This window comes from Xenopus laevis, chromosome 8S, assembly GCF_017654675.1.
Source record: "Xenopus laevis strain J_2021 chromosome 8S, Xenopus_laevis_v10.1, whole genome shotgun sequence".
NCBI lineage: Eukaryota > Metazoa > Chordata > Amphibia > Anura > Pipidae > Xenopus > Xenopus laevis.
This window is the reverse complement of record NC_054386.1, coordinates 14,791,768-14,805,805: the sequence shown is the minus strand read 5'-3', so window position 1 is coordinate 14,805,805 and position 14,038 is coordinate 14,791,768. Positions and strand designations below refer to the sequence as shown.

Sequence of the window (14,038 nt, the reverse complement as noted above, 5' to 3'; positions counted from 1 at the left end):
AATACAGGTATGAGACCTGTTATTCAGAATGCTCGGGACCATATAATGGATCTTTCTGTTATTTGGACAGAATAACTAAACACAGATATCCCATTTAGCCCACTTAACACACACAAATTGTGTCAAAGAATTCCATTTAATTAAAGCATTCACTATTGTGAACAATGGTGCCTTGGTATGCTAATGAAAAGGTTTAATGCATTATATGAGTTAAGATGACTTTAGATAACACAGTTTAATCCTGAGTAAAGACGCATTTAACACAGATCCAAGTGCCTTCATCTGTATATATATATATATATATATATATATATATATATATATTCACAAATTTTATCATAAATTATTTGCTTTTTATTGTTTTACTATAGTACTATACATTAAATATTATACAGTATTATATTTACACTTTTTAACCATTTTTTCTGAAAACGACAAGAATCCAAGGAATTTAGTAAGATGCTCTTTCTCTACATTTAGGGGCAGATTTATCAAGGGTCGAAGTGAATTTGAGGGAATTTTTTGTATACTTCGACCACCGAATAGGATACTACGACTTTGACTTCGACTTCAATACTTCACCAAATTAAACCTGCCGAAGTGCTATGTTAGCCTGTGGGGACCTTCTAGAGCAGACCTTCTAAGTTTTTTGAAGTTGAAGAAAAATCGTTCAATCGATTGATGAAATCCTTCGAATTCAAAGGATTTAATTGTTCGATCGAACGATTTTACTTAGACCGCAAATGGCCAAATTTGATGAAAAAAAACTTCGAATTCGATATTCAAAGTCGAAAGTAATTCAATTCGAAGGTTGAATTTCGAAGTATTTTCAGCTTCGAAATTCGACCCTTGATAAATCTGCCCCAAAATTGATTGTTGCCAAGAATACCTCTTTGGTTAATCTAAGCCAACAATCCTCAACCAGTGGCTCTAGAGCAAAATGTTGCTCACCAACCTCATGTTTTTTTTTAATAAATGGCTTGGAAGCAACTTTTGGTTGCATAAAAACCAGGTGTGCTGCGAAACAGAGCCACTTGTAGCCTGCTATACCAAATAAAAAAAAAGAGGCTACCAAATGGGCTACCAAATAGCCAATCACAGCACTTACTTGGCATCCCCAGGAACTTTTTCATGCTTATGTTACTCCCAAATTCATTTTATATTTGAATGTGACTCACAAGTTAAAAAAAAAGGTTGGGAACCCCTCGAACAAAGCTATCCAGGTATACCTGATCAAACTTGTCAACCACACATTCCTATAAAGTATGTAGGAGCCACTCTCATACAGTATGTATGAGTCACTCTGTCTTTCTATTAGTCGGGATTAAAATACACACGAGAAGGGCACATACATAGTACCATTTCAAACGCATGTACATGATTGGTATTGCCTGGAAGGAAAAATTGTTAAATAAAAAATGTTAAGTTACAAAACAAAATTCATATGAGAATTATATCTTTTTAAAATGTGTTAAATGTCTGAATGTTTAATTTGGAGACTATTTAGAAAGCACATGCTCATAAAAAAGACATCACATAAAAATCATGTTTAGGTGGCAGCTTACTAGAGGTTTTTATTATGTATATAATATCCAATTACATAGTCATTTTAACAAATGCACAGCAGATGTGTTTTACCAAATAAAATAAGTATGTTCCATTGTATTGTAAATTGTATTTATTCATATAATATAACAAAACCTCCAGTCTGTAAAAAGGTCTTCAGATAGGGGTTGAGGATGTACTTTGTTGCCTCATAAAACCTTCATTTTAAATATTTGCTGCTTGACATATATTGACATTGATATTCAAATGAGGTGTCTTCATGAAAACAGGCAAATGTGTACTGTATATACAGTTAAAGCAATCATCATTCTTGATGATGTCACCAGAAGTATTCAGTAGCTCTCCAGTTCGCAATTTCAGCAATCTGTTTCTTATTCAAATCAATGCATCATTGCTAGTGTAATTTAGACAGGAATATGAATAGGAGAGGCCTGAATAGAAATATGAGTAATAAAATGAAGCAATAAATAAGCAATAAAGGTGTAGCCTTACAGAGCAGTTGTTTTTTTACATGGGCTCATTGACCCCCATTTGAAAGCTGGAAAGATTGAGAAGAAGAAGGTAAATAATCCAAAAACTATAAAAAAAGAAGAAAAAACAAAAGACAATTGAAAAGTTGCTTAGAATTAGCCATTCTGTACCATTCAGTAACAAACTAAAGGGGTTATTTACTAAAATCCAAATATTTCTCACTATTTTATTAAAAATCACTTTGACCAAACTCCCATGTACATTTTTACTGTATTTATCAATACATTTACTCAAAAAAATTTGGTGAGGTAAAAGACTGGATAAAATCATAAAAAGTCTGAGTTGACACCCGAAACCTCTATTTTTATTTTTGGATTATTACCTGTAAACCACAAATTATTCGGATTATTGTGCAAAACCCAGAGCAGATCAGAATATCTTCCAATTGCAAATGAGAAATCTGCCATGACCTCAGCAGCTTTGAGATGGAGTACATTTTTATTCAGACTTTTAGCAGCATTGGGGGTTTAATAAATCATGAAATTCAAGTTTTTCTTAAAACTTCTACCAGAAAAAAATCTGAATTTTATAAATAACTCTCTAAAAGTTAATTTAAAGCTGAACCACCCCTTTAAATTGGCATGATCTGTCATAGTTTTGATCTGGTTGCTTATTTATCTTTGTTACTGTTGTTTTCAATGTGGAATATTTGTTTCGTCCTAAGGGTTAGAAGAATTGGAGATGATGTTTCATTTGAGTTGAAAGTTGCTCCTGCGTCATGCATGAAAAATTCTTAAGGGGGTTCTTCCCATTTGAGTTAACTTTTAGTATGATATAGAGATATGTCACTATATTCTTCAGATGTCACCTCTTTGAAGAGTTACAATGTGCCATTGTGATTGGATTAGTGCAAGAGTTTATATACAGAGAACTTCCTACACCGGTCAGTTGAACTGAAGAAGCTGCTCGGATGAGTAGTGAAACGTCTTCATTGATTCCTCAGCAAGTCCAGTTGTTTTAGATTTACCTATACTAGATATACCATGACCTGGATGAATGAAAATCTTCATGGTCATATGGTATAGAGAGCAAAATTCTAAGAAAATTTGCATTAGGTTTTCATTTTTTATTATTTGTAGTTTTTGAGTTATTTAGCTTTTTATTCAGCAGCTTCTCAGTTTGCACGTTTAGCAATCTGGTTGCTAGGTTCCAAGTTACCCTAGCAACCATGCATTGATTTGAATAAGAGACTGGGATGTGAATAGAATAGGGCCTGAATAAAAACTAATAAAAAGTAGCAATAATAATACATTTGTACCCTTACAGAGCATTTGTTTTTGACTTGGTCAGTGACCACCATTTGAAAGCTGGAAAGAGTGTCTGCCGCAAATACTGCATTTGACAATATAATACCCATATAGAAGATGCCTTATTATTTGATATCAAAAATAGAAATTTCCATTGACTAGATAAAAGCAAACTGTTTTTTGAGAAAAAGGAAAGTGTCATAAAACTACTGAAAGAGTAATTTATCTTACAGTAGTTTAGGAATATGGGTTTTTAGAAGCCAATGTTATTTTAGATCTAGGGGCAGATTTATTAAGGGTCGAAGTGAAAATTGAAATTGAAGAAATTTGAATTTCGAACTATTTTTGGTGTACTTCCACTAGGGAATAATCCAAATTAAATTTGAGTTTGAAAAAAAAATGTAATTCTGAATATTGAAATTTATCATGTATTATCTCTTTAAAAAAAAGGACCATTTGGGGGCATACTTCTGCCCCCTAATGTTGTTTATTAGGACTGGCCTGTCCATTGTTTCTTTAGTAATTGCAAAATTATACTGCAAATGGTTGCAATATAGAGTATACAGTAGTTCTGAAAACTGACTGACCAACAAGGTACATATTTTACTGACTAAAATAGTTTATAGTTGTTTAACTACGTGTATTGTGACAAGGTTTTGTCATGTTTTTCATCTTCTTTTCTCATTTATAAAGGGTGAAACAAAGATTTTGAAGCTCAAAAATCTTCGACCTCAGGATTATGCCAATTACAGCTGCATTGCTTCAGTGAGAAATGTTTGCAATATTCCTGACAAAATGGTGTCGTTTAAGCTTTCCAACAGAACAGGTATATTAGGAATATGTTGTTTCAAATTTAACCTGCTAATACTGTATCTTTTTCTACAATAACCTATTTATATGTCGTGATTTTATGTTTGCTAAAGCAGATGGTTACCTCAAGGGCAGATTTATCAATATGCACAATTGTGATTTTTTTACTGCAATTTATCAAATAAAGTAATTAAAATTTACACGTTGTCACCTAAAACCTGCTGTGATGCATTAAAAGAGACAGAAGAAAATCTTCAGTTTTCCAACAAGTTGCTAATCACGATTTTTTTTCTGTGGTCGTATTTTTTCAGCAACTAATTTATAAGTTGGTTTTATAATTTTAATTTAATGTTGTATTAAGGGACATATGTGTATGTTTCTGTGCTAATATAATGCATGATTATGTAATCAGTGGGTCTGTTCTTTTAAAATCATTTTGTAATCCTGGTGTGCAGGTAGAACTGTAGAACTGGAGAGTCTGATTTTTGAAACGTGAAAGGTTCCCTCGTTAATAGTCACATTTCTAGTAATGGGGGTTAGCTGGTTGATGAAAACAGAGAAAAAGCAGAGATATTGAACTGCTATTTTTTGTCTGTCTACATAAATTATGAATCAGCTAATGAAGGTTTCCTTCTTCATAGTCCCAATTCTAGTAATACAACTAATGATGCATGGTTCACACACAAGGAAATTCAAAAGAGACTACAACATGTAACAAAAACCAAAGTTCTGTGACAGCTGGTTTTCATCCCAGGGTACTAAAGGAGCTTAGCTGTGTGATTGTCAAACCTCTTTTTCAGGATTCATTGAGGTCTAGCATGATGCAGAGAGACGAAAGAATTGCTAATGTGGTGCCATTATTGAAACTGATATTAATCAGAACTGAAAATTGATACTGTTTTTAGCCTCAGAACTATAGGCTGGTTAGTCTGATGTCAATGGTAGGAGAGCTTTTTTCAAAGGGGTATTAAGGGATAACATACTTGACTTCATTGCAAATAATAATACTATGTTTGTGTCAGCAAGGTTTTATGCATACTAGATCTTGGCAGACTAATTTAATGCTTTTTATGAGAAGATGAGCAGGGACGTCAGTTCTGGGATGGCAATGTAATCTACTTAGACTTTGCTAAAGCATTTGATATAGTACCACATAGAAGGTTACTTGTTGAATTAAGGAATGTTGCCCTGGAACATGGTATGTGTACTTGGACAAAGAACTGGCTCAAAGATAGATTATTAAGAATGGTTGTAAATAGAACATTTTCTAATTTTCTAAAAATTAGTGTTGTTAGTGGAGTATTGCATGATGACTCAGAGACCTCCTCTTGGATACATATAGGCTAATATGAAATATTTCATTGGTGGCACCTAGTACCCCAATAAATATTTCATCGAGCTACTTTCAAGTACTGTAAGTGAACAGCAATATAATAAGACTAATGAAAAAGTGGTCTGTGTTTAATGTAGTCGGTATAATGTCTAGTTGTGCTGCCCTGGACAAAGTCATATGTGCAGATAAACTATAATGACAAAATGGGGATACCACAAGAAAAAAATGTTCTTTTAAATTCATTCAACCATTATTATAATTATTAATATACTTCATGTATTAAATAAGATGCTTTTCTCACCTGCACAGCTGTCCCTGTGAAGCTGCTGGTAGATACATATCATATTTTTCATCTGACAGTTTAGGGCTGTAATAGAAACCTTTAGCATAATGGGCAAGAGGGTCAGTTTTGTGCTTATCCATCCAGTACACCCCAGTACCACATTACACTTGCTATCCTACAAAAAGTACTGACTCAAGCAGGAAGCAAAAGCTTTCCAGCATGCCAAAAAATGCCACTGGTATTCCTGGAGAAAATGGTAGTATGCCAAAATAATGGACACTTTTATTCCCATTCACAAAATAGACCTCATTTTCCTACATGTGGTAGAATTTGTATTTATAAATGATAACCATTACCTATTTTCTTTTAGCATAGTCCTTTTGGTAATTAGTTCACTTGTGATGGCCTACTCATTGTCCCATAAAAGGTATGTTAATCAGGCAAAGGAACTTTGAAGCCAGGGATATAATTTTCAAATAACCTTATTCCTTATTATCTGCAGGGATAATGTGTCTTTTAAAATGTATATCTATTTTTTGTGCAAAACCTTTTTTTGCACAAAAAAATCTCTTCAAGATATATAATACATACACAGCTGTATATGTATAGTAAGGCTTTCCTGCTTAATAACAGTAATATGTTATTAATCAATCATGGCTCCGCATTGGGATTATGTTTCTTTTGATCAACAAGAAACACCCTGCAGGTATGTACCTGCACTTTTAATCTCTTATCAAATATTCTGCTTTAACTGTCGGTGTACAGAATGTTCCAGCAACACATCCATGGCTCTTCTTTATAAATATATTATTAATAAAAGGAAAATGAAGAAAATACACAGTTTTCTTACATAGTAATTCCTGTTTGCCAGGAATTCAGTTTTCAAAATGTAATGAGGTTTCACTGTCTGTGATGCTGTTTGCTACAGCAAATTTCACACTATTTCGTCAGCATAGTAATTAAGTCCCATTGCAATCCACTAATTAAAACAAACACAGAAATAAATAACAGACTCAAGAGAATGCTATGTTATATTTGGATTAATCAGTTCTAATTTTGCATAAAAATAACTTTTCCTCTAATCTGTAGCTATATACCTTCCACAGATTTTTAGGCTGCAAATCAATGAAATGAAAGAAAACTTAAAAACACTGCTAGAAAGCTTAAATACAGTATTCTTGAAGCTGTGTCTAATAGTTACCTCCTGAGAGATATGTAAATACTTCTCTTGGTTGTTAGCAAGATACTTATGGTCTGTCTTTGCTATACATACTTCCATTTTGTAAATTTAATTTGTCATTGAATTTTCCTTTTGAGGTATGTACAATACAGTAAATATGTAATGCTACAAATGTATTTACAGCTCAAAGCTTTGTTTTCAATCTCTTAGTTTCTTTAAATACTCTACATATAGAGACTTATTGTGAGAATCACCCTGGTGGTCTAGTGGGCCGGTGGGGACGCCTGCCGTGTTGATCTCTTTTAGCTATGCATTACGTCACCGGCGTGATGAAGTCATCACGCAGAGTGGCGTGAAATTTAAACTATTTAAAGGGGCCTTTCATGTGAAATCATTGCCCATTGTTAGGTTCCATTTCTGAGTTCCTGGGTGCGTTCTGTTTATATTCTGATTCCTGTTTTGACCCTGCCTGCTTGACTTTGCTGACTTCTGTGATCATGACTTCTGCCCGTTATCTGACTATTCCGAAATCTGTTATCCGACCCGTGCCTGGCTTGACTCTTCTGATTTGATCTTATGGTTTTGACCCTTGCCTGTCTGACTTCGCTTGTTTTCTGCCCGCACCGACCGGGCCTGATTTGACTACTCTTTTGTCCGTTCCTTGAATTGTGACCTTCTGTCCAAAAAGACTTTGCTAACGATCGTGTTCCTCTGCTCTCAACCCTTAGCTTGGCTCCTCTCTTAATAAGACCTGGTGGCATCCAATTAACCGGGGGTCCTCCCGAGGTGAAAGGCGGCTGTTAAAGGCGGAAGCAAGAGCCGAGACCAGGGAGCTTAGCATTGGTTCTCGATTTTGGGTACCGATTGTGACACCTATTTAATAGTGGTCAAATTTTAGTGGTTTTAGTGGTTCTTGAAACCACGATTAAACTCTATCTCTCTAAAACCATGAATGCCATGAAAGTTATTGAAAGAGCCAAATATAAAAAAAGTAAAAAGAAACAAAAAAAGTATGTACTCCAATTCAGACCTGCCAAGTTCATGAAGAAGTCAATGGCAGATGTCTTGTTGACATTTTGTAGAAATCTCGATCTGCGCAGTTTTCGGGCATTGAATCCAAAAATGTCAAAGCTTTTGGCGATCAATCTGAAAAAATAATGCAATTTGGATTTGTTTTTACGATTTAATCAAGTCTTTTCCCACACAATACATTTTTGTTCGAATTTATTGATAAATAGGGAGGAAGTCCATGTGGATTTGGTCAAAGTGGTTTTCAGAAAACAGAGAACATTTTGGGTTTTGATAAATAATCCCCTTTATATTTGGATCTATAACTTTCATCAATGGGTAAAAGTTAGAACTCGCCTTTTGGTAAATAAGGTTCTAAAAATCCTATGGGAATGATTAGAATGTGTTTATGTATTAAGCTCTAAATTCACATTTTTATAAATATGCCCCATACATGCCACCATATTTCACAAGTGGTTTGATCCCTAACTGAAGCTTCATTTTTATGTTAAGCCCAAACAGTCATAGTCAAAGTATATTGGGTGAAGATAGAAGAGTATGGTTGCATATAGGAATGATACCAAAAAAAACATAACAAAGAAAAGGCAAGCATGAAAAAGGTTTTGAGTGATTAAATAAACATACAAGCATGCAATTGTTCAAAAGAGCATAGGACTACATAAAGGAACGCTAATACCATGATGATACCATATTGTACAGGATGCAGCCAATAAAGTTCTGTCTTGCATAAAAAGGGCATTAACTCAAGGGATGAAAACATAATGTTGCCTCTTTATAGGTCCCTGGTAAAGCCTCACCTGGAGTAGCAGTTTTGGGGGCCATTCCTTAATGACGATATAAATAAGCTGGAGAGACAGCAGATATGTGCAACTAAACTGGTTAGAAGAATGAAAGACTTAAATTATGAGGGTAGACTGTCAAGGTTGGGGTTGTTTTCTCTGGAAAAAAGAAGCTTGCAAGAGGACACGATTATACTTTAAGTACATTTGAGGACATTATAGACAAATAGCAGGGGACTAGTGATGATGATGAGCAAATTTTTTCACCAGGTTTTGCTGCAAAAAAGACACCCATAGACTTGAAAAAATTGTGTGTGTCAAAAAAATTTGTTGCATTTAGAGAATTTTTTGCTGTTTCGCTAATTTTTGGCAAAGCAAAACAGGTCAGATTCAGCCATCACGAGGGGACCTTTTTTCCCATAAAGAGGATTACTTCACCAGAGACCACCCTTTAGACTAGAGGAAAAGAATTTTCATTTGAAGCAGCGTAGAACGTGGAATGCACTGCCGGATGATGCTGTGATGGCTGATTTTATAAATTCTTTTAAGAGTTTCTTGGATAATTTATTGGACAAGCATAACATCATAGGCTGTTGTGATACTAAAATTTTGCTGATTTGATCACAGGATTGATCCTCACCTGTCTAATTCTAATTGACTGCTTGCCCTCATCCATTTCTTTTAACCAGACTTTGAATCATCACCTTGCCATTAGTATAACTGTTTACCTTGCATGTACCAGTAACTGACCAAAGCCTACCTTGCCTTGTTAACTGTGCTTGCACCTTCCATAAAGTGTTCCTGCCTGCCAAACACCTGCCCTGACTGTTTCCTGTTTCCTATCTTAACCTCCTCTAATCTCACTAAACTCATTAAAGGAGCCACAGGACCTTGGTATTCTTTCTTTATATTTTCTAATTTCTCATTTACAAATCATAATAGTTTGCATAGCTAGATTAATTTTGTTGTTTTGGCTGTTTTCTAAACAGATATAGCTAAAATGTAGTGATGGGTGAATAAATTTGCCTGGCACGAATTAGCGGCAAATTTCGCCGGCATCAAAATTTTTTTGAAAAGTCAATCTCGTCAAAATCGCAGCGCATCAACATTATTCGGACGCCCATTGACTTTAACGTGACATTTTGACTTATGACGTGGGCGTCAATTTTCAATCCTCGTGAATTTTTCACCGTTTCCGTGAAGTGAAACGGGAGAAATTCGCCCATCACTAATAAAATGTAATTCCATAGGTCAAAGAAAAAGAGGGGGAAAATAGTACAATACTATAAAGCTTATGCAGTGGAGGCAACAGTAGTTCAAAGTGGAGTAAAATTATTGTAGTGTCTAATAACCATCCTCCCCTACCCCACTTCTGTACCCTATAGGTTTTTTACCATTCCTGGTATACACACAATACCAACCTTTCTATTTTTAAAGCTCTCTACCCTACTTATAACTTATTGTGGAGGCTTATTTATTATAATAATAATAATAATAATAATAATAATATTAACTGACCCTGATTCTTTTGCATCGAACAGCCATTCATGCTACCTTCCTCAAAGTACTAAGGGCGTCACTAAACTGATATACAAAAGGTTCAAGATATATCACTTCAGGCACCATACTACATTCCCCAAGCTTCTATTTTCTGTGATAAAGGCATGTTCAAATTCATTTTCAAAACTTGTTCCTCATATAAAACAGTAGACAGATTTAAATTAGAAGTCAGATCCGTTGCTTCGGTGCTTTCTTTTATGAGAGTTTGTAATGAGTGTTACAAAAGTGATAAATAATGTCAGAATTATAGCTGCAAAGAGAAGATAAGAGCTCTTTGTGAATATATCAGAGGGTGTCAATCAATACTTTGCTATAAGCCTTTGAATATAAATTAGGAATGCTAACTGTATTCTCATAATGGCATTAGTATGCTGGCTAATCTCTGATCATTTATCAGTTTCAGTTCATGTCATGTATGTTTCACTCATTAAAAATTACAAATTACAAACAAAGATGCTTCTTGATGACTGTCTATACAACTGAAATTAACTTTTTTTGGTTCCTGCTTCTGAGTAGATGCATTATAAGTAAAGATTATTTTTCTTTTTGGGGGTTTCCATGTCAAAAGAGTATAATAATGGCATTTAACTAGCTATCAGATGTGTAAGGCACCATAACATGAAGCATTGACTTAACTCTTAAACAGCATGAAGCAGAGACATACGGCAGGCTTTAACTGCTTTAAATAACTGAACGTTATTATCACCCAGCATGACAGTGGATTATGTTCTTGGTAGTATGCTTGCACTGGACATCAAGAGCAGTGTATAGTATTTTTATTTTAGATGAATTGTATTTGCCATTATACTAGATGTCATTCCAGTGCCAGCAACAGTGATTAGCCACAATGAAAGCCTAAATTAATATCAGATGGTCATGTCATTATGCTCCCTTTTATACCTTATTAAAGTTCCCCACAGACCTTCTCTTGTCATTTTCATGAGCAGTGAGTGTGTCCTAATAGTTGTGCCTCAGAAGTAGAGTAGGATGTGGAAACACATAGATGGAATGTTATACTGCAGCTCCATGCTCTTAAAGCCATTGACTTGACACCCACAATATAGGGATTGTCTGTAATCCTGCAATGAAAATGCGGAGTTCCACCAGCTGTCCTGAAGACCAGCGGAAAACAGGCAGCAAAAGTCAAATGGCTAGGTAGTATTATATGGGTTTTGGGGGAATTTTGTATCTGTCTATATCTAATCACTGTAAGCAACCAAGCAGCAGATAGCATGTTCCAGTCATGTGCAATCATCTTATTGATTGCTATAGATTAGTAAACCTTTTATTACACATGGAGTAAATGGCTACTGACTCCTACACCAATTAACATAAACAATAAAACCACACTATTAAAAAGAATATTTAAGGATTTGAAAAAGATATGTTTATCTTGTTACACATAATTGATTCAATGGCCTTTGCTAGGCATAATTCCTATGTAAACACAATTTTTTAAACAGGCTAAATCATGTTTATTCTGATTGAATGGACCACAGTTTGGTGACACATGCAACCAGTTCCATGAACTGAACTGTGTTAAATAATCAGATTGCACTGGAGACTTTTGGAGGTGTTAATACTTCTGCTTTGCACTATGGTTTATTGTTTTTATTTGTTTCAACCTATCATCACACTCCATAGACATTGAAACACATGACAACTCTGGATCTGGATCATCAATTTTCAGTAGTATCATTTACCAACTGGCAGTTTCTAATTGGGTATGTTAGTTTGTCCTGGTATTCTGGTTTGTCTACTGCATTAGGTTTTTAATTCCCTGTGTTAATCAGAATGTTACTGACCTTTTACTTCTCCTCTGATTCTGATGTAAATGTCTGCAAAGTTTTGAGAGAAGGTAATAATAATAAAAACATTGCAGACTTTTTTATACAGGGTTAGTTATACTGTCTAATTTTTAAAAAAAGATAATGCAGCAGGGACGACTTTTCTCTATATCCAAAGGCAATATCACAATGGCATATTGGTACTAAGACTATCAATTATAGAATGTCATTTTATATACTGCAAGTCAAATTGTTTCTAGTATTCATAGTTAGATAGTTGAATGACATTCTCTCTTTAACTATTAAACACAGTTTTGCTGTAAAAAGTGCCAGCTCCTTCATTGTTAAGGAATTTTTTCCTCAAGTGAAATTAATTTGTAAATCGTTCTAACTGCAGGAGTCAGCAAAAGTTTAATTTATTGCTTAAAGTGTGTGGGGCAGTGCTGAACATTTTCATAATGTCTCTGCACATCTTTGTTTTGGCAGACTGTTAAAATAAAGAGTTTTACTGCATTACAATTAAAATCAAAGAAAAAAAATCACAGAAAAAGACAAAGAAATACTGTGCATAAAATGAGTGCTGTGTAAAGCATTCATTACACGATAATAATCATATAAATTAGATTCACTAAATAAAAAGTGCTATAGATAAATCTAAAATATTTACATTCCACCAAAGAGATTTCAGTGGTTGAGTGTAGTGATGAGCGAATCTGTCCAGTTTTGCCGAAAAATTCACGAAACTGCAAAAAAATGCTGTGAATCCATGACTGGTGAATAAATTCGCTCATCACTAATTGAGTGATCTAAATAGTTGGACCAACTATTATTTTCTGTATTTGTCTAATATAATTAATATTATATGAATGTATATCTATTTTATTAATTTATTACTTTGCCCTTTTTCTTTTACATTCAATTAAAGTTTTGGTATCAGATTTCTCATCAAAATTGTCACTGAATCAAGCAAGGTGATCACATATTTTCATCACCTTCATTTGTCCTTCTATTTAGTTAGAATCTCCTTAAAAAGTATGACCTAGCAATATATGACGTATAGTCTGATATATTTTTGGCTTCCAAAATCCTATGCCAGCATTAGTAATCGCCTGAAATATGTGCTACTCAGCAGTTAAATTTACAGCTAACAATGCCCAGCATGCATAGCTAGCCATATTTCCTTATTTTTTCTCGAGATGTACAGAATTGGATGCCTTTTTGGTGACAGATATTGTTACTGCAATTTTAAGATAAAATAAGGGACAAGACCACATGGGAGCAGATTTTAAAATCAAGGAAAATATAGTGTTAATGGGTAGTGATGGGCGAATTTGTGCCGTTTTGCTTCGCCGAAAAATTCGCGAATTTCGCGAAACGGCGAAAAATTCGCGAAACGGCGCCGGCGTCTCGTTTTTGACGCCGGCGCCCGTTTTTCCGACGCCGGCGCCCATTTTTGACGCCGGCGTCCATTTTTTTCGAATTTTCGTGGGCGTTTCACGAATATATTCGCTGGCGGCGAATCGCGCAAATTCGCCGCAAATTCGCGCCTGGTGAATAAATTCGCCCATCACTATTAATGGGAAGAAACTGTTTCTTGGTACAAGATCCCATTAATAATCTTATAATGGAATGGTACTGTATGTGAGCTCATAATCTGATTGAATGAATCCCACCTTCCTCTCAGCATGCCAGCATTACTAACGATTGTTGCTGTCCCAAGCCTCCTTCGTCTCTTTTGCCTGCTGTTTGTAATGTTTGGTATCTAAAAACCCAGAGCAAACCCCAAGGTCCTGGTCTTGGCTCACACTTCTGCCTTTAGCAGCCGCCTTTGGCTTCGGGAGGAGCCCACCACTACTCAGATGCCACAAGGTCTTAACGTGAGAGGACCAATGGGGAAACTCTGGGCAGGTAAGGGAACTGTAACTTATACAGA

At 35.0% G+C, this 14,038-nt stretch overlaps 1 protein-coding gene across 2 annotated transcripts in view; it reads left to right on the top strand.

The window, feature by feature from the left end:
* mdga2.S (MAM domain containing glycosylphosphatidylinositol anchor 2 S homeolog) overlaps positions 1 to 14,038 on the top strand; it is a 326,548-nt gene that overhangs the window by 194,844 nt on the left and 117,666 nt on the right. For both annotated transcript variants that reach the window (XM_041574780.1, XM_041574779.1), the window contains exon 5: positions 4,038 to 4,170. In XM_041574780.1, the coding sequence (XP_041430714.1) occupies positions 4,038 to 4,170 (133 nt within the window). The remainder of the gene's footprint in view (positions 1 to 4,037; positions 4,171 to 14,038) is intronic.